This window comes from Malaya genurostris, chromosome 3, assembly GCF_030247185.1.
Source record: "Malaya genurostris strain Urasoe2022 chromosome 3, Malgen_1.1, whole genome shotgun sequence".
Lineage (NCBI taxonomy): Eukaryota > Metazoa > Arthropoda > Insecta > Diptera > Culicidae > Malaya > Malaya genurostris.
The window spans coordinates 114911042-114931792 of record NC_080572.1 but is presented as its reverse complement, the minus strand read 5'-3'; the positions used below and the strand labels follow the sequence as shown (position 1 = coordinate 114931792).

General features: G+C 40.6%; 1 protein-coding gene across 2 annotated transcripts; it reads right to left on the bottom strand.

Annotated features, from left to right (window-relative positions):
• Positions 1 to 1206: 1206 nt before the first annotated feature.
• LOC131434621 (tuberin) lies at positions 1207 to 17085 on the bottom strand. Of its 2 annotated transcripts, none has more exons than XM_058601534.1 (7): positions 17044 to 17085; positions 16746 to 16872; positions 15778 to 16685; positions 13320 to 15721; positions 2080 to 4369; positions 1670 to 1837; positions 1207 to 1603 (listed from the first exon to the last, which is right to left on the bottom strand). In XM_058601534.1, exons 2-7 carry the CDS (start codon positions 16816 to 16818, stop codon positions 1367 to 1369), a joined length of 6078 nt encoding a protein of 2025 aa, XP_058457517.1. In that variant the 5' UTR covers positions 16819 to 16872; positions 17044 to 17085; the 3' UTR covers positions 1207 to 1366. The 2 variants fall into 2 exon arrangements, with proteins under 2 accessions (XP_058457517.1, XP_058457516.1); XM_058601533.1 differs by having other exon boundaries at positions 13350 to 15721; positions 16746 to 16855; positions 16922 to 17079.
• Positions 17086 to 20751: the final 3666 nt, after the last annotated feature.

Sequence of the window (20751 nt, the reverse complement as noted above, 5' to 3'; positions counted from 1 at the left end):
TTAGTCATTATTATTTCGTTCTATTCTACAATATTCTATCTCATTCCACAGTAATCCATTGTACACAAACCACCAATAAACGTCAAATATGGACTCGATTCACCGTTCACCTGTTGTCATCGTGTGAAACCCAATTGGGATACGTTCACTCCACTTAACTTCCAATTCACACTGGTAATAGGGACCGGTTGTATGAAAATAAAACATAAAAAGAGCTCAGTTAAGCTCTACCGGCCTTTCCAACCCCGAATGTTGGAGCGTAATGCAATAAACATCTTATTCACTCACAATCGAAATGTATCACCATATACGGTTTGATACAACGCATACATACATACATGTATAAATATATACAGGCACCAAGGCATACTGACATACACACATACATACATACATACACACACATGTGTACATACATATACATATATACAAATATGTATTTCACATGCATACATTGTAACATTGATTTACTATTTCTATTCTAATAGATTTTAACTAAATTCATTGTGCCAATAGTCATTTCATTATTAGAGTCACCATATTATTCTACCGATTACTCGACTTTCAATAAATGAATTGTGATTAAATCAAATACAAAATCTTTGCTTCATCTCTGATAAGCAATACCGCATACAAGTAGTTCAGAAAATGGAGGTGCCGTCACCCAATTTCTATCTCTTTTATTGGTCGATCGTTAGTCCTGAGCTGAAACGGTGGCCTTCATTACCGTTCTCGCATTCCACTTCACATATCACCTCATCCACTTCACATTCCACTCACATATCACCTCATCCATCAGATCCCACACGAGCACAACACCTCACAGAATAAACGTCAAAGATGAACTTAATTCACCATTCAACTATTCCGTTATCGTGTGAAACCTGACTGGGGTACGTTCATTTCGCTTAATTTCCACTTCACACCGGTAATAAGGGCCGGTAGTATGAAAATGAAACATAAAAAAGAGCTCAGTTAAGCCCTATCGGCCTCTCCAACCCCGGATGTTGGAGCGTATTGCAATCAACATCTTATTCAAATCGTTTCATGCCTCACTCAATAAACTCAATAATTAAACTAAAAGTTATAACACATATTTATATTAAATTGTAACAGTAATTAATCGTATCTGATGATGTTTGCAATACCGTCAAGCCCACCAACCAATGGGAGGGGGAAGTTGAAATAACAAGAAATAGTTGTAACAATATTTTAAGGTTTATTTTAAGCTTTCGTTAACGCTAGGTCAAAAATATTCATCAACAATGAACCTGCACTCTTATCGAAACAACCTGATCACGAGAGCGTCAAATATCTTATTACAACGGGTTTGACCCTTTGTTAGTGACATTGCGAGTTTATAATGCTACTGAGTATAAATTATAAAGTGATCGCCTCGAGTAGATGACGGTGTACTAAGATCTTGAGCAGAACCGACGCTGCCTCCGGCAGATCTGCTTCCACCACCGGGCTGTTCGTGCGATTCAAAACTTTTTGGTATCTTGGCTCGTATGTTTTTGATCTTCCGTAATCTTTCCAACCAGTTGGAAGCGTACGGGTTTTGGTTTTTGGCTTTTAACGATTGTGATACCATCGAGGCTAACTAGAAGAAACAAAATAAAAATTATTTTTAGCAGAGATTGATACGCCTACCAGACTCTTGACTTACGTTAGCGTGCAGTGCCATTTGTCGAGCAAGTAACGGTGCACTAGAGTCGGAAACGATTTTTGGTTTGCTGCACACGTGTTGTGCGATATCAGGACGAGCCAGTACAAAAACGCGATTACTTTCCAGCTCAATGGGTTCTATGACCACACATGCGTAGTTGAATTGAGCCTGCGGAAAAATTAAAAAGGTTATTAATGTATTTTCATTGATTCGGTGAAACAGTTCAGTAATGCGAGTGAAGCTCTCACGAGTGAAAAAGTCTGGTGCGATAAAAACGCAAACATTTCGCAAGAAAGAAATTGATTTTCATCCGTCCACAGAACTATAAACAAAAATATCTCAAGTGAGAAATACAAGAATCTACTGAACCAACTTCGCATTTATTGATATGTGATAAATACTAAACTTACCTTTATAGTTTTCAAATCATATTCCTCCCCGCTTTCGTTATAGACAATCGATACAAAATCGTTGCCAATATGCTTCTTCTTCTCGTTGCAATTAGGATCGTGTTTGTGATTTGGCATCAACGTCGCCACGTGGAAAGTAACTTGTACAATATCATCCTGCCACATGTAGGTGAAATTTCCATCCTTCCCGTTGCACTCCAAATCTATGAACAAATTGTGCTCTTTGGCTTCTTTAATCGCGACAAGTGTCCCGAGCCGTTGCAAGAATTTAGCATAGCGTAGGCTACCGTAGCGATTTTTCAGTATGTCGATTTCACTTCCTGCTTGACCTGGTCCGACATAGAGTACACCAATTTTGTGCTTTTCGAATGGAGCTATCAAATCAAGCAAGTGGATAGCCCTGTCACTTGTTTCTTTATCCATCAGAATGGGCCTTTCTGTTGAATTGAACTGTCCACTGTGATACAACTGGAGGAAAACAAAGCTAGGACTAATGACCGACCGCGAAGCTGCACCTCCTCCTGACTGTTCACCCCGTAATCTTGATACATTATTTTTGTTCTGAATCCATTTAAGATTGTCTCGGTTATAATGTTCTCGAGCCACAGAAATAGTCTTTGACCTTCCTCTAGGTAGATCATTTTCATTCGAATGTATTCCACCTGACATAGCTGGGAAGGAGGGTGAAGCGGTACCCGAGCTAGACAACTTGCCATTGATTGGATTTCTGACCAACAAACGAGGTGACAAAGGAGCAGGCGATTGTGGCGGTTTGGTTGTAACCTTATCCATGGGCAGCTTAAGATTAAGAGATGACGATGATAGTGTTTGGGTGATTGGTTGCATCATTGCAGGAGATGCAATGGTTTCTGTAGAGGAACTGGTGCCTTCGGTTCTGGTGACAAGGGCATCATCGGCTGAATGTTGCTTCCGTGGAATAGTTGCGTTAGATGCTTCTGATCCAGAAGATTCCGGAAGCGATGCAGATGGGTGCAGTGTAGCTCCAGAACTGGTAAAATCTGCTTGATGTTTCACATTTCCTGATGCCCGAACAGTCAGACTTTCATTCGAATCAGTAGTAGTTGCCGGTTTAGGGACACTTGGAGGTGTCGATCCAGCTATTTCTTCAGGTATAGCCTCACAACTCACACCCTTTCCATAATTCTTTTTCTTCTGTTGTCCTTCACTTTCGGTTGAAGATTCGAGTGACTCTCCTGTTGCTCCTGCTGGTCCCACAGAAGTTTCTTTGTTGGACTTATTTATGAATTGGCTCTTCCAATTCGATCTCATTTCTGGGCTTGAATTAACTCTTCGAACCGGATTTCTAGATCTTCCCTCAGGATCGTCGAACTCAACGTCAGGATCAACATCTTCATCCCGCGTGTCATTAGGTTCGTCGTTCTCGTCATCCTTCTTTGCTGGTCTTGGAATATCAATAGGACCGGTACTTCCAGTCCGATCTACCCCTGCTGTCGTAACATCTTCCGTTCCGTCGTCATCTCCCATATCACTGCTTTCATCGTCTTTTCTAATCTCGAAAACTTCGTCCGATATAGAAACTTTGGCCTTCGGCGTGATACTCGCAGGTGGCGCAGCTTGAGGCAAAATTTGTTTTGTAATAGAATCTGCTTCATCGATATTCAAACTGGTTGTCGATGATTCAGATGCCGGTGCATTCGTGTTGATTAGGGATACATTCTTCTGGAAGTCTCCAATGAAATCGGCTCCAACAATGCCACCGCCAAGACTGGGAACGAAAAGAGTGGTTAAATCCTGTAATGGAAATTCTCCCATTGATGAATCATAATGCAGTTGATTCTGAACTCTCATCATCCACGAGAGGACACCGGTAGGACGACGAATACAGATCTCTGCCCATCCGGTGCACGAACATGCACACAGTTGGATTGGTTTTTCCATCGAACCACCAGATGCTATTGTGCCGTTTCCATTTTGTTGATTTTGTTGTTGCTGCTGCTGTTGTTGTTGTGGTAAAATCAACTTATTACCAAGTGTCGTCATTAGAGCAGATTCGGATCGAGCGACAGTCAAATTTGGATGAGACTGTTGCTGGTCAGTTCCTGCTGTAGTAATATTTTCTGCAGTTGCATCCGGATTACTACCGCGACGGGAAAGAATTTCAAGCGAGCCCAATGAGTAACCTTCTTGTGAACCTTGCCGGAAGAAACGATTATTCAATGCAGCCGCTGCGGTCCCATGAGGAAATGGCGTGGCGGCCGACGACGAAGACGTTGAACTTGTCAAATCTGTGCTGTCTGACTCGTTTGCACTGCTCAAAAATGGAACAAATTAGTTTATATCACATCGTTACTTCACATTTATTAGTAATTGTGGTTAGGTCATGGTTACGTTTCTATGCAGGATGAATCAAATAATAAATTGTTGCTTTTAAGTAATACCCCCAGTGAGCAGACATTTAAATGTAATATAAAAATTTGTAATTCTAATATATACGAAATCCAGAAATATTTATAAAAACAGCCGCTAAATGTTGAAGCTATAATAATTGCGTTCATCACAAGAAAAAACCTTCTTCATTTACCCAGTGGTTTGATGATGCTTTTTACGTGTCCATCAGATTGATTTTCCTATAAAATTACATCTTCCGAACCGGAAATGATCGCCAGCTTAAGTTTATCAAAATTCATTCAGTCATCTCCAAGAAGATAGCTTTGCCAATTGATCTACGAACTCAATCAATGACCCAATAGCCCAAATATTTTGGAACAAGCTTAAACAGTGTATCATTTAAAATCCGCTCACGCTCAAACAGTTCCAAGTTTGTGTAAAATTATTGAAATTTTGCGTGAACGTAGTTTAATATGCATTATTTACACGTTAATTTAACGTGCAAAAGTTTTCAAACAGAGTGATGAAAGAACAGCGCTTTGTACATGTCCTTTAAGTTTGTACATGTTCTTTAAGAATAAGGGTCTGTCGCATCGCGCCATCGAACAAAAGTTGTGAAGCACGAGTTCTAGAATACGAAAAACATCTTACTGTTGATCGGAAGCGAAAATCCGAACAAACCGTCTGATCAACCGGGACGATCACAAATGCGTAGTTGAGGTTTTTAAACGGGAACCGAACGCCTCAGTTCGAGATGTGGCTAAAAAGTTGCACGTGAGCAAAACTTTCGTGCAGATTAACGAAACTCGAGCTGGACTATGTATGTTTAGGGCTCCGAAGTCTCCAAACCGTAACGAGCAATGGAATACGATTGAAAAAGCCGTGACCCGAAGTTGTACGACCAGAAGTTAACGAAACCAAACTGCTGCGTAACTGTGTGTGGGAAACAAGATATATGTGAAGACGAGCTTCAAACAGATTCTAGGCTAAGGATAAGTATAGTGTCACCGAGAATCTCCGAACACAGAAGATGTCGAAGTTTGCCAAGAAGTTCTTAACTTGGTAAACGATTTGTACTTGTAAAAAACAGAGTATACCTTTCATTTGAAAGAGTATATCCAAAAGTGGCTTCTCCCTCTTTTTGAGGTTCACGAAGATATGAAGTTCTTATGGCTGGATTTGGCGGTCTGAGCCTCTCAAATATACCGATACTTCGCCCAATAGAAAAATACAGGGCCATTATGAAGAACCCTCTGAAACAAACTAAAAACTGTCCCAGAAAGTATGGACGCAACCAAAAACCGCAGCCATTTGGCAATGGTTCAGAATCTGTCAATTTTTATGGCTGCGTCCTGTTGTTTACACTCTTGTGCAGTTGTTTATTCGTTTTCATTAGTTTGTTTCGTTTTCGCTAGTTTGTTTTTTCGTGGACTTTCAGCAGAAAAACGTCGAAAAATTGTGTACAAATGGTGCACAGAACGCGGACTGTCACTGAGAAAGATAGCAAAAATGGAAGGAGTAAGTAAAAAAGCCGTGCGAAATGCAATCAGGAATTTCGGTGAGGATAACACCTTTGAGGATAAACCGAAAACGGATCGAACGTATACTGAAGGCGTTCGAACAAAAGAAGGAGGTTTCAGTTCGGGATGTGGCCAAAAAAGTGGGCACTTCGAAGTAAAATGTTCTTCGTGCTAAAGAACGTTTGAATCTTCGAATCTATAAGAAGCAGAAACAACTAAAACGTAGTCCGAAACAAGAAGCATCGATCAGACCGAGGGTTCGAAAGCTGTACAATACGACTCTTGCTGGAAATTTGAACTGCATAATCATGGACGACGAAACCTACGTGAAACTCGATCACGAAATAGAAAAATTTGGTAAGAAAGCTATGGTCTGGCAAATAATTTGTAGCTGCGGTAAGATTTCGAAGCCCTTCAACACCACTGTTCAATGAACAGCGAAATATACATCAAGGAATGTTTACAAAAACGACTTCTACCCATGATTCGAAGCCACAAGGATCCTGTTGTCTTCTGGCCAGATCTTGCTTCTTGCTACTACCCGAAATCAACGGTAGAATGGTATACTACCAAAAATGTCACTTTCGTCCCAAAAGACATGAATGCACCGAATTACCCACAACTTCGACCAAATGAGGAATTTTGGGCATTAACGAAGGCATGTCTTAGGAAACATGTCTCGGCAGCCGAAACCATTCAACAGTTCGAAAAAGATTGGAAAAAAGTGTCAAAACTTGTCGCCAAGAAGTCTGTACGGAATTTAATGAGGAACGTTCGCAAGAACGTACGCCAGCTAGTCCACAATGGCTAACTAGCAAATGTTGAGAATAATATTTTGGTGTTGTAGTATAATATTATTATTATTATCAGTATATCGAAAAAAAAATTGAAAATCTAACACTTATGAATTATTTGCAGCGAAATCAATGTGCGTCATTATCATCCTGTACGCATCGCCCCATGGGTTGGAGTTGGCTCCCTCACATAGCTGGTCGAAACAGGCGTGGGCCTTTCTAGGCATGGTCGCGTCTCACGCCCGTGTCAAGATAGCGACCAACTCGTCCCCTTTCAGGTTCGCGTTGTGCTCCTCCAATTTAAGGGCGGCACAAAACGTTTCGCGGTCGAAGTTAGCAACCTTCCACGCTAGACTTTTAAGAATATAGCTCCTCCTTGTGCTTCTCGCCAAGTGACCGATCGTGTGGCGAATGGCTAGATGGTCGCTATGGGTGTAGCCATCATCAACTCTCCAATTTAGATCTCCGGCTAGGTCGGGACTACAGAAAGTCAGGTCGACAAACGACTCGACTCCGTTCCGCTGGAAGGTACTTTTCAGTCCATCATTCGCTAACACGACGTCTAACTTGGCGAGGGCCTCCAGTAACGTCTGTCCTCTCCTATTAGTATAGCGGCTGCCCCAAGCCGTTGCCCAGACGTTGAAGTCTCCGGCTATCACGACCGGATTCCGACCCACCAGGTCTGCGGTCAACCTGTCGACCATCCGGGTGAACTGGTCTATTGACCATCTCGGTGGAGCGTAGCAGCTACAATAGTAAACTTCGTTTACCTTAGCTATGGCTACTCCCTCCGCTTGTGTTTTCACCACCTCTTGCACTGGGTATCGACCAGTCGTCAAGATCGCCACCGTCTTGGATCCGTCCGACACTCAGTTCCCGTTATCTACCGGTGTGTGATAGGGATCCGAGAGAATCGCGACATCAATGCCCCATTCCGCCACTGACTGGTGCAGCAACTGCTGGCTAGCTACACAGTGATTTACGTTCAGCTGTACTACTTGCATGTTGTTTTGCTTTCTCCACTTGTTGAACAAGTTGGTCCGCCCATGACGTGGTTTGTTGCCTTCTTCTTGCTCGCGCATAGCATGCAACGTGGCGTTCTTTCGCATGCATATGCCTTGTGCCCCTCGCCGCCGCAACGCTTGCAGAGGTTGCTCCGGTCTGAGCCTTTGCAGTTCCACGACTTGTGGCCAGGTTCGAAACACCTGAAGCACATGTCAACCGCCGGCGGTTGGTAAGCGGTCACTGGGCATACCGACCATCCGACCTTTAGCCTGCCCACTTTGGCCGATAGCTTAAATGTAGCTATCTGGGTGCCCTGTGGTCCTTTCCTCATACGGATGGATTCCCGTGGGACATCCACACCTTCTTGCTCCTTGATGGCCATGGCAAGTTCTTCTGCGGTGGCGATTTCATCCAACCGTTTGCACTGGAGTGCAACCTCGTTACGCAGGACTCTAACTTCGGCCGTGTCGCCCAGGACTTGTTGGGCAAGCGCAACAAGCTCCGTTCCGCCCACCTGAGCTCCCTTTTTAAGCTCGAGAAGCATCTCTCCCGTCTTCGTACGACGGATGCTGCGAACCTCTTTGCCAAGCTCGGCTAGCTTTGCCTCACTCCGCATGGCCTTGAGCACATCGGCGTACTCTTCTTTGTCGGCCTTAACCAACAAAGCCTCACCTTTGTCCCTAGCCCTCCTTCCGGGAATGGGCCCAGCATCTTTTTGGACCCTTTTCTTCTTGGCGACCTTCAGTCATGGATTCTCGCTGGGTTCGCTTACATGGCTCGGATCCGGGAGTCGAGTGCCAAGGTTTGGGTTGAGCCCCTCGCCACGTTCCTTCGCCCCATCATTTCCGCCATGGTCTTTACTCCTTTTGGCCTTGGGAGTCAGGCGTTTACTTCCTGGAGAATCCCTGTCTCGTTTCCGGCGCTGTTTATTCCGCTCAATCGTGAGCCGGAGCGCATAGTCGACCGCCTCCTGTTTTTTATCGGTATCGAAGATGAAGGGCTCTGTTTGAAAACACTTCTCCGACTTTTCGCCACCCTCTAGCCGCACTATCAACGCCTCTTGGTTACTTTTAGCTACGTTCACGGCCTTACGTAGCTTCAGCAAGTTCACCTTCACCTCCTTGCTGATGTTGGATTTCTCCTGCGTGAATTCAATGATCGCGTCGAGTTGTTCTATGACCGCTGTCATACTCGGCTTGACTACTTCCTTCACTTGCTCGCGGGACTCAGGCTGGTCCACTGGTTTGACAGGGGCGTTGCTGTCACTCGTCCCCTCAGCTACCGCTTCGTTCTCCTCTCTCGCACCCGTTCTGGATGGAGACCTCCTCAAACCCCCTCTTGCGAAAGGGTTTATCTTCTTACTCGACGCCGATGTCTATGGTGCAGAACTCATGTTTTATATGGGTCCCCCTTATGGCTACCGTCAAACCCAGCCGAAAGTAGTCGCTATCGTGATCCCATGGTTACCTATGCGGTGCAGTGAGACCATGCGAGGGTTGGCTTTACGCTCAGAGCCGGATCAGCGCAAATCAGGAAAAGGGCATCTGAACCTACTTCCACCCAGTCATCCCAACCAGGTGGCTGAAAGTGAGACGGCGTGCCATAAGGCCTGCCACGGTTTTATGGGACGGAAGGCAGCTGCGACATTAGCCTACTCGCCATTTCAAGCCGGTTCCACCCTGCTTTACTGAAGGAGTAGAATACCGCAGCTGTCAGCCCTAGTTTCTCTATATATTCCGATCTACCGTATCGTATCCATGGATGGTATGGTAGCCAGTATGCCATAGTTAGGACCTCACTGGCGTTAGTCCTAACGTGCCGAGTCGGCACTTCCGCTGGGCTTGTGCACTTTGAGCGGCACACGATCGCTTTAGTAGGACTTGCTTGCGGATACATGCAGCTTTTTGTAGAGGATTAGCAGAGCCCACTGCCAAACCCCACCACATCCTAGGCAAGCCCTACAACTCGCAGTTGCCGGGGGAGGGGTCGTCAAGCCCTTAGACATAGTCCCTGCTGCCCCATACCATCCCCTTCAACGAAACCATCAGTATCCCCTATAGAACAAAGTACACCAGCTGCAATTAACAACTTACCCTCGAACCAACCAGCAACTGCAACCAATGTACAACAATGCGCATCTACAACAACTCTCAACGAGCCCAAGACTACGATCAACAAGGAAAACGAAAAGAAAACGGAAATCGCACACAACACCGACGATGAAGCAATGGATGATTAGATAAACCGCGGACGAAGTGACCCCCGATCCTTGTTGAATGGAAATGGAAACTCATCTCCCCCTAGAAAAAGGGTGACAACGAGATCCAATAGCAATATTTTTTAAGTAACAAAAATGTAAGACAATCGGCTACGTAAAGCAAAAAGGCCAGAATAAAAATTTAATTATAAAAAAATAAACAACCTTAGGCTCGTTTGAAAGCTACTGTTGGGTCATTAATCAAGTTCTAATATCAATTGGCTATCACTTCTGGTTCCGGAGATATAACGATATAAATGTTCTGAAAGACAAAACTTTTTCTCATTGTCAATTTTTTCGAAGATGATTAAAATGGATTATTCCCGCGAACGACCACCAAAAAACGATACAAAAAATAGATTTGAACAAGCTTAGGTTTATTCTAATTATTGTTATTTATATTTATAATTGAGTTATTGATCAAGTTTGAAGATCAAATGGCTGTCAATTCAGGTTTCGGTGATAAGATAATACGATCCGTGACGTAAACGACAAGTAATTTTTTTTCCATCCGCACAAATATTTCAGAAATGATTAAGTTCAAATGGATTATTTTTTTTTGAATTAGCGGTTATTGCGACATTGGTAACATTTGGTTTCAACAAGACGGCGCTCCGTGCCACACAGCCAACGCTACGGTCGATCTTCTGCGCACAGTCTTCGAAGATCGAATTATCAGTCGAAATTCGGATGTCGTTTGGCCACCTCGGAGCTATGATTTGACGCCGTTAGACTATTATCTTTGGGATGCTGTCAAAGATAAGTGTTATGTGGACAAGCCAGAGACAATTCAAGCATGGAAAGGCAACATTCGTGCAGCCATAGTAGAAATAAAGCTGCATACAATCGAAAATGTACTAAAAACTGTACCGACCGTATGGCGTACTGCAAGGCCAGCAGAATGAAATTATATTCTACAATTAACCGGAATGATTGCACTTTAATATGAAAAAATAAATTTTGAAATCGGATGAATTGATTGTGTTATTGCATGTTTAATAAAATAGTTACATGGCGGACCCTGTATGACGTAAGCGCTCCGGTAAGCTTTTGTTAACACCAGAATCAATTTGACCTCGGTATCTTAGAGCTTAGGCAGTGTGCCTTATTCAATATATCGTTGAATTGTCTTTCGAGTTTGAGTTTGATTGAAGATACATAAAAGAGCATTTTCCTAAGCATGTCAATGGAACAAATAATGTGTCTATGCAGCCATAGATTGCTCGACGCTGCTTTGCTGAGAATATTCACATACACCCCTATTCTGTACTTCGATCGAATCGGAATATTTCGATTGAATGTAAGAATTTATTTTCTCTAATTCGATCGAGTGATACTTTTGTACGCAACTTGAAACTCGAACTCGATCAAGATGCAGAATGCAAAATTTCGTATTCGAGCAGAATAATCCGATTTGAATGGGACACAGAGTCGAGATGATAAATACATTCAACCAATTAGAAAAACAAAAACCTGTAAGTCCCCGGTGAATGACCGATAGGTTAAGGTGACCGTGGACAGAAGCCAAGAAAAATAAATGTAAAAGTATTGGCGAAACAATACTTTTTTATATAGTAATAGTATTTGTGAGTAGAGAGGATTGAAATAATAATATTTGTGTGCTGAAAGGAATACGGTTGCAAAAACAAAATGTAAACACTGAAACTATCCAAATCACCTAGCAGAACAGAGTGGACTTATCTCATCGTAATGATCATTCTGGAGTTAACAAATTGCAATCATGCGATCAAAAGAATTGTACAAAGAAGATAGTTTACTGTTTGTCCTCGCTTGGTTCTTGGCATTTTTCTTACATTACAAAGTAAAAAAGAAGCTGTTACATTGATGGATTAAGTATAGTAATACGAAATCAGAACAAACTCTGTTGCAATGGTTTTTTTTTATTTTAATTTTTTAATATGAAGCTCCCATATTCAAAAAATACAAAGCAATAAATTCTACATCTTCCGTTTATCGTTTTCGGATAGGAAAGCAACCTCACCCAGAGAACAGTCAAGTGGCACTTGACGAGAGGGCTTGATGACAAATCGGCTATTTGCTCTGAAAAGATTTATCATGCAAATTTGAAGATACAATTTCATATATTGACGAAAATATTTTAGAACTTTACCTATTGATACCAAATTATTGGATCCAGTACAGTTTCTAAATTTCGTGGTATTGTTTTAAGCCGGCACTTCTGGCAGTTCTTCCACTGTTTGAACTGATGAGTCCCGCATATACTCACTACCCAAAACACACTCTATCAACGTATTCCATCTATTTTTCTATTGATTTACGCGAATGAGCGCTTCTTTCCTCTTCTTAGATGGACGAGGCTTTTTGAACAGATTGCAATACTTGAACTGTTTGTTTATTTTTTGCATTCCATAGAGACGGTAAATAAGACAACAGGGTTGCGAATAACTTGGAGGGGAGGCAATGTTTGAAATGGAAATAAGGGAATTTTTTTAAATATTGAAATTTTAGATGGTGACGTACGAAAATAGTTTTGATCCGTAATTTTAACTATATCAATGTGCGACTAATTGAAAATAATGCCATTTTTAGTGCATTGCAAGTTTTTTTTCTCTGATTATGTATGGCATCACTGCTAATATAAAAGGGTTTTATTACCAATACTAAAGCAGGCTGGCAAACTAATTATCCTGGATTTTTGGAAAATGTTCAAAACCAGAACTGTGAGTTATTCAAAGGTTTTATAATAATATGTTTAGATCAGAGGATAAGTTTACTGGTGAAGAACAACTCAAAAGTGTTTCATAAAGCTTACTTATTTCAAAGAGCTATAAACATCAGTTGAAATCTTGAGGTGAGTGAAAATAATAACATTCTAAGAAGAAACCTTCTAATGAAGTTCCGAAAAAGTTTTGCACAAATCATTCTTAAGAGTTGATAGTTTATCGTAAACATATATCAATACGATGAGTGATTATGTCACCAAAATGCAGTAGCAATTCTACGCAACATATTTACCCCTACGCGTAGAAAAAATTTGTTTCATGGTTTGTTTACATCAAGAGCAGGGCAAAATAGCGGAAGGTGAAGTGGGAGGGTAGGTGATTTCTTGGCGGCCATTTGTGGCTCGCTTCCATGGTCACCTTAAAACCGGGCTAAAAACAACTAACTAACTAAAAACCTGTAAAGTAATTGCTCGATTTTGGGTATTACGCCGTAATGATGAATATTAAAGAAAAGTGGTTCGTCGTAGGTGTTAGCCAATTTGAAAACAAGCACCGCGACCCACAGTTAGAACTAAGAACAAACTCTTACCTACTATGTTGCAAACTTGCTTTGGTATACCTTTTGTTGACGGATTGACTATCGGCATGACTGCTTCCCGGGACGACGACACCCGAATCCTTATTCGACGCAATACTCGTTTCAGGGGATGTCGGAAGACCAGTACTGATTGTGTTTGGCTCGGATTTCGTGCTGTTTTCTTTGCACATATTGTAGCATCGGTCACAGAGCCCATTACGGAATGGAACCGCTGAACAGCCGCTGGTGGTAATGGTGATGAGGTTATGACCCACTAACCAGGTATTCGATTGGCCACCTCGAAGCAAAAACTCAGCAACAGGACTCCGTCTTGCCATGCCTCCACAAGGAGAGTATGTATGATTTGCCATGAAATCGATGCACGTTTCAGCCAACTCTGAATGAAAATTGTAAAGGTCACTGTTCGGTTTAGACGGTCGTTGAGACTGCTGTTGGATAGCACTTCGATCCCCTGCTCCTCTACGTTTAGATCCTTGCTCGGTTAGGCTAGAGCTACGTTTGCGATTGGATGAGTCCTCGTTCACCTGTGAGAAGTCTGTGCGAGGTTTTGACCCATCTTGAAATGGAGTATGTACGTATGACTCCAGACCTTTAACGATGTAGTCTACAAGATTCTTGCGCATGGGCAAACGACATTTGAGGAACCAACCGGCAATGACGTGATGAGCCAAAGAAACGGTATAATGATCGTAACGGTACGGATTGGTATATGGAAACGACATCGCCAACACGTACATATATTCCACCACTCGGAAGTTAGCGATTCTGTCATTGGGCAAATGGCTGAGAGTAGAAAGAAATTCCAGTACTGGAACGGCGACTGTTGTAGTGTTTGCCATCTTACTGAGCTCGAACAGTAAATCAGTTAATTTGGACACCAACGGATCAGGCATTTCCAGCAGCAGTACTGTTAGTGTTTGGATGCACACTTGAGGTCGTCTGGAGATCAGACCCTGTTTGAGTGCTTCAATAATGTTCTTTTTGGTCGAAAATTCCAAATGCTGATGGTACGTAGCCAAACTGGCAAGCGCCGGCAATACGAGGTCATGTATATCAGATTGAGTTGGTTTGTTGAGATAAAACATGAGTCTATCGACTAAACTCCGCTCGTTGTACATTCTGAAGAGTGTTTTGGCTAGTGAATCAACATCATTTCCCTGGATCAATGCTTTGTTTTCCATTATGTTGGGTAATTCAGAAAGTACAAGCTGAATGATCTGCCAATCCTTCTCCTCCTTCAGGCAAATCACAATTATCTGGCAACCTCGTTTGATTGAAATGGTTGTTAAATTTGTTGAGGGCATAGTCTCCATAGCTTTTCCACTGTCTTGCTGAACTAAACTTAGTTGGCTAGCCGATTGTGCTTGTTGGGACGAAGCCGATTGTTGTTGAGGTTGCATACTTTGATGCTGGTACGGGCCCTCGATTCCCAAATAGTAGCTGAACCGTATTTTATTCATATTTAGCGCATCGGGGTATCCGACGTGAAAAGATGCATTTGCACGAGCTTTCAACATCCAAGAAAAAATTTTATGACGCACAGTATTCACATTTTGGAAAACGACAGGATTCTCATAGTGAGCTTCTAACGAGCGCATCAGTAAAAGGTACACTTTAATAGCATGTGTCGAAGGGATACGATATAATTTCACTCCGAATATTCGAATTAGCCCATCAATAAGCACGATAATATCCTCCACGTCTCGGATTGATGTGACAATTGACTTATTATGTGCATAGCAATCGTAGGGACGCTGTAGCATTTTGCCAACGATTTCCAATAGTTCGAAGCTCCGTTTGGTATCACAGTGCGAAATGAATTCAATGAGGGCATTGGCCACTGCTTTTCTTACCTCCGAATCCGTTTCATGAATCACACCTACCAGGTGAACCATAACAATACGTTCCAATATTTCCTCCTCATACGCAGCTCGATTTACTGCCATTATTCGCACGAGAGCTTGAACAGCATACACTCGAATCATAGTGTTTTTCATTTTGTAAAAACGATCCATAAAGGAACATAATTCCAACAACCATTGTGGTCGCGTTGCCGAAATTTTTAATGTCATGTACTCGATCAGTCTTTTTACCGATGTCTCCGGACGTTCGTTGGACACTTTTTCAATCAGTCCATAAATCTTTTCTGGATCAGCGTTTATATCGTTACGCTCCAATAGCTCTTCAATCAAATCCAAAGTTTCGTGAAAATGTTTTACTACTTTGTTCTCGTTTGGCAGCCTGTATTTCGCCAAATTGGACGATATTTCTGTCATGATATCGCATATAATGTCCCATGTTGGTTCATTTAGATCGGGGCCGCTTTTCTGAATCAGCCGGTGAATGCTGAGTATTACTTCGTACGTCACGACTACGTGTTCACTTTTCAGAGCCTGTAAGAAAAGTAGTTACTACACTGTATTTTACAAATAAATCATTTTACACCTACATTCCAGAAGCTACTCAGTACGATTGATGGGGAACAGTTCAATATGGGCACAGGGCATCCACTAACACCCCACAGTCCAACATTGGTGTGAAAGATAGCTCCCCTTAACAGGGCTTCATCTCTGTAGAACGTCTTGTCGTTCAGAATGTTGCACATGGTCAACAATGTCGCATGCCCTAATGCCGTTCCAAACAAATTTTTCATGATCTTCCATGACGTTTGACAATAAGTTTCTCGATTGACAGTTCGGCAAAGAATGACGATAAACAATGTCAAGGTTTCACTAGGAATAATTGCGTAACAGATGAAGCAATCCAAAACTGATAAACAAAGTAGGATAGTCGGCGTATCATCTATTTTGCATGTTATATCAAAAATGTAATTGATTATTCCAACTAAAAAAATTTTATCCAGGCTGGCAGCGTTGTATTTAACCAGATTGACGATCAAATCAAGCAACGGAACAATCAAACCGGCTTGATCTATTTGAGGAATCCACTGAATAAGAAACGATCCTATTTCCTTTTCAAAGTACTGAATGTTTTTGCCGTTTTCTGTTAGTCTTGTTAGCATTTCTAATCTATAAGCAATATCTTCCGGTTCCTCATGTGTAACGATTACTCGGAAAAATTGTGCTCTCATCAGTTTCAGATTGTCATACTGTCCTTGAATCAACTTGCAGTAGAAACTCAATGCAACGTGCCTTTGGTCGGTTGATTTGTTTCCGACAATTAAATCTTTTGTCAATTGCCAAAGAAGTTGAACGGCATCCTCTTCCAAACGGTACTTGATAACATTGTCACTGAAATCTTTCAGCGCTTTGCATCGCTGGCCCACAGGTGTTTCAGGTTGCAATTCTCGCTCCAACTCCGATGAAATAGGAAAATAATTACGATCACGATGAGTTGCTAGAATTGAAAAAAAATCAATGATAAAGTACCATCCATATTATTTCATTTTAGCCATACTTCCGCTGGTTTTGGAAATGCGAAAAAATTGCTTTAATTTGTTCAATGCATTATCCTTATCCTTATTGCTCATTTTCAATAGTCTATTCCAACACTTGCGCTTATTGAAACTTGCAAAATACGGGAACTAATATTTCAATAGCAAAAATCATAGTATATCAACAACGTTTACAAACTATAACATATCCACTCAATGTGGAATCGTCTCAATGAAAATTGGTTTTGGTAAATGGAGAAGCAAATAAATATTTTTCAATCTCGGTTCTACAATCGAATAAATTGTGAAAAATTGAGAGACCTAACTACGAACTTTTTCTTCATCTTATTTATGACATCACAGCTGACATCTAATTGACAGAAAAACGATACAAAACGCCGATAGCAAACACGCTTACCCAGTGAAATTCGTCGACCCGCATAAGTCCGATCATCGGTCCGATTGAGCACGATATGGGGCCGATCGTAGCGCTTCGATCGGCCCGCCATCGGACAATTCTGCACCATTTGCATCAACCGCGACGACCTAAAAAAGTTGTATGCTTATATCATGTATCGCTATAGGAACAGAGCGAAGGAACATCAAACAAGGCATTTTCGAGCCGACGTCTCCCGGATAGGGTGTGAAATACATTCTTTTGTTTCGATCATAGAGGCTTTAACCTTAAGGTCATTCACCTCTTGGGGCCAGAAAAACTCTAACCCTATGTTCGGAGTTGGTAATCCAACCCCGATATATCCCATCCCCTGAGAATCAGGACATTCGCTCTCTGCTTTGGTATTTCTTCACTCTTTTATTCTACCGATACACTATGTAAGCTCAAAACGCAATCAAAAGCTTTCTTGCACGATGCGTCCGATGTTCGGATTTACTGGGTATAGAGGTACAACCAGCGCTGCCAACTATACCGATTTCTGGGTATTTATACCGATTTTTGAACTCGATACAGGAATACAGATATGCTCTCTTAAAATACCGATATTTGCATTTTTATACAGATAAATACCGATTTTCTGTTTATGTGTTGGATTCCATAGGGATAAACCAGGTCGAGTGACCTTTTTTTTTTGGTCGCAAAAACAGTTTCCGCACTAAATCGATGTTTGATTTTTCGAGAAAGATATTGTACAGATAGATTTTTCCGCCAAATACAGATTTTTGGAAAAACCAGTTGACAGCACTGGGTACAACCTCATATTTTCGCTATAAATCAGCGTTGTTTGGTCATTTCTCGGTTAATTTTTCAAAACGGCGTATAAGCAAGTGACAGTTTCTCTTTGTTTACTTTCTCTTCTATTAATTACCAAGCGATTTCCACGTTTATCACTTAACTTTTTGCATGAAATGATACCCGAAACTTTAGACTTTCAAACAGAATAATGATATCAAAGAAAATATTTTTAATCACAACATAATAATCGAAAGAGAGAGAGTGATTAAATAGAAACTGTCACTTGCTTATACGCCCTTTTGAAAAATTACCCGAGATTTTTCCAAAAATCTGTATTCCGGACAAAAATTTATCTGTACCGATATCAGAATCTCGTCAACATAAGTACCAGGAAAATGTCACAAAAGCTCATTTTGGCGAGCAACAAAAAAAGGTTCTGCAACAACCCTTTCTCATGTCAAATTTCTGTATAAATACCGAGAAATCGGTATACTGGCAACGTTGGTCGTGTCTATCCAAGCTATACACGAAAATCGGTATTTATCTGTACACTGAGCCAAAATCTCCCATTGGATTTACGTGAAAAATCACATACTTATTGGAAAAAGCCCTCCGCATTATATTCATATGCATCATGTAACATTTCTATGTTAATTTATAATATTTATATGAAATCTCGAGTGTACAGCACTTACGCCTTATGTGTGAAGCAAGTGGGTAGATTTCACGTGTAAAGTTAATATAAATTACGTGATTGTAAGCTGTGAAATTTAGATTTTAGATAGGCGTATACAATAAATGACAATTAAATGCCAATAATTAGATGATAATTAGCGTAATAGATTCATATTGGTATTTTATGTGGGTTATGTTTCTGAAGTATTTTAGAATTGGTAAGACAAAGATCAAAATAAAATTATAGCGGAGTCTCTCAAAGCAACTGAAAGTTTCACAGTATATGAAAACGACCACTTTCTTGCTGTTTTAAAGTATGATAGACGGGAAATTTTTGACAACTTGAAGTTTTGAGCTAACTTTCTCGCTGCGCTGAACTAAAGTTCGTTCAGTTGCGTTGGGTGAATTTTAAACTGTGGATAATTACTTGAAGGCGGTTTAGGATATTATTAACTAACGTTGAAAGTAACTGAACATAAACCACTTATTTTTTTTCCGAACTTTGGGTTACTTGACCAATTACCAAATGCAGATCGTAAATATCTGGATGAGATGATTACATAGTTATAACAGTTGATAACATGAAATGTATCGTTGTTTAATGCGTTGGATCAAAGGAAAGACGACAACTGGTATATGCACACCACATATTCGCTTCGCTATAACAGAAGTATTGCACATTTTTCATATATTTTTTCTAATGCTCATTCCAGAGACTAACTTATAGCCATTCTCTAATTGTAGACGGAGTACTCAGCAAAATGATGCAGTGACTCAACTAATGTTATGACTATTGATATGATCTGCTATCTATGTTCAGTGCATTAGAAGATAATTTGGAAAGTATTGTTGCCTTTGAATTCGTTACAACCGTTTATTGTAGGCCGAGTAGTAAGTCGCATAATGGAGAGAAGCGTTAACGACATTAGACGTTTGAGCATTCTACCGCTCGAAAATATAAATTAAAAAAATTGGCGAGACGAAGTTCGACGGGTTAGCTAGTGAAATTTACATAATTCTGTAATGAAAATTTACGTAAAATCCGGTAAAAATTTGCATAATTATTGTAAAATAGAACTCATATAATAAAGTACCGTTATTTCTATTGATTACCGAAAATTCTCGTCAAAAATATATACCGAACAAAGGGATTAAATTGTAGTGTACAGGAATGTCTGATTTTTCGAATTACTCGATTATTCAATACTCTACTATAATTTCCAAAATAATCGATTAAATTTTCATAGATTATATTTATGATTAATTTGAATTTTTCAAATTATTCTATTAGTTCATTAATCGAATATTAGACTCAAACTAATCAATTGAAGAATCCATCCAACTCTTTTGCGATCGCTGCGCTGGCCGAGTGGCAAGCTTTGAACTATGCGATGGTGATAATTTTCAGATTTTGCTTGAAGATTCGAACAAAATGCAGGATTTTTATTTTATTTTTTCTTATGAATCGAATACTAACATACAAAAACGTGTGAGAATTTGGTAAAAAAATCGATCATTAATGATTCAGTAACTTTCCGTGGTATGTTTGATTGATATTTATGGAGAAATCGTAACATGAAATACCAAATTCGAAGAAGTGGGGTTGGGTACTGTTTTCATATCTGGGAAAAGCTTTGTTTTTATGGTTGGATTTTGAGATTAATTGATAAATTATGATCAAAAGTTTTATGACTAGTCTAATTACTCATGTTTTATCATCTAAATCAAATCTGTATTTCAAATTTCATCCGAGATTGTCAAGAGTATAGGACAATTTGAAATCATATGTTTGATGGCAACACGTGAATAATCAGTTTTCTTACCCATATTTGTAAGGTTTTGCCATCTGCATTCTTTCAAACTCAAGTAAATTGAAAAATTCGTCAAAAATTTTTCTAAATACATGGGATATGTCAAAACAATCACCATAACGCTATCTCGTGGTGACCACGCTGATTGGATTGTTCAATTGAATATTACTCGATTATCTGCGGCCGCCTGTCACGACGCCATCTTGATGAGATCAAAATCGGAACTTCAAAATCAGCTGTTTGTAACGTAAACAAACAAACAGTAATACATTTGTTTTATGCTTAGTGTTTAGTGCACGAAAATTAGTGAATTTTGGGTCGACTCTCTCCCAATAACTTGTCGGTTTACCT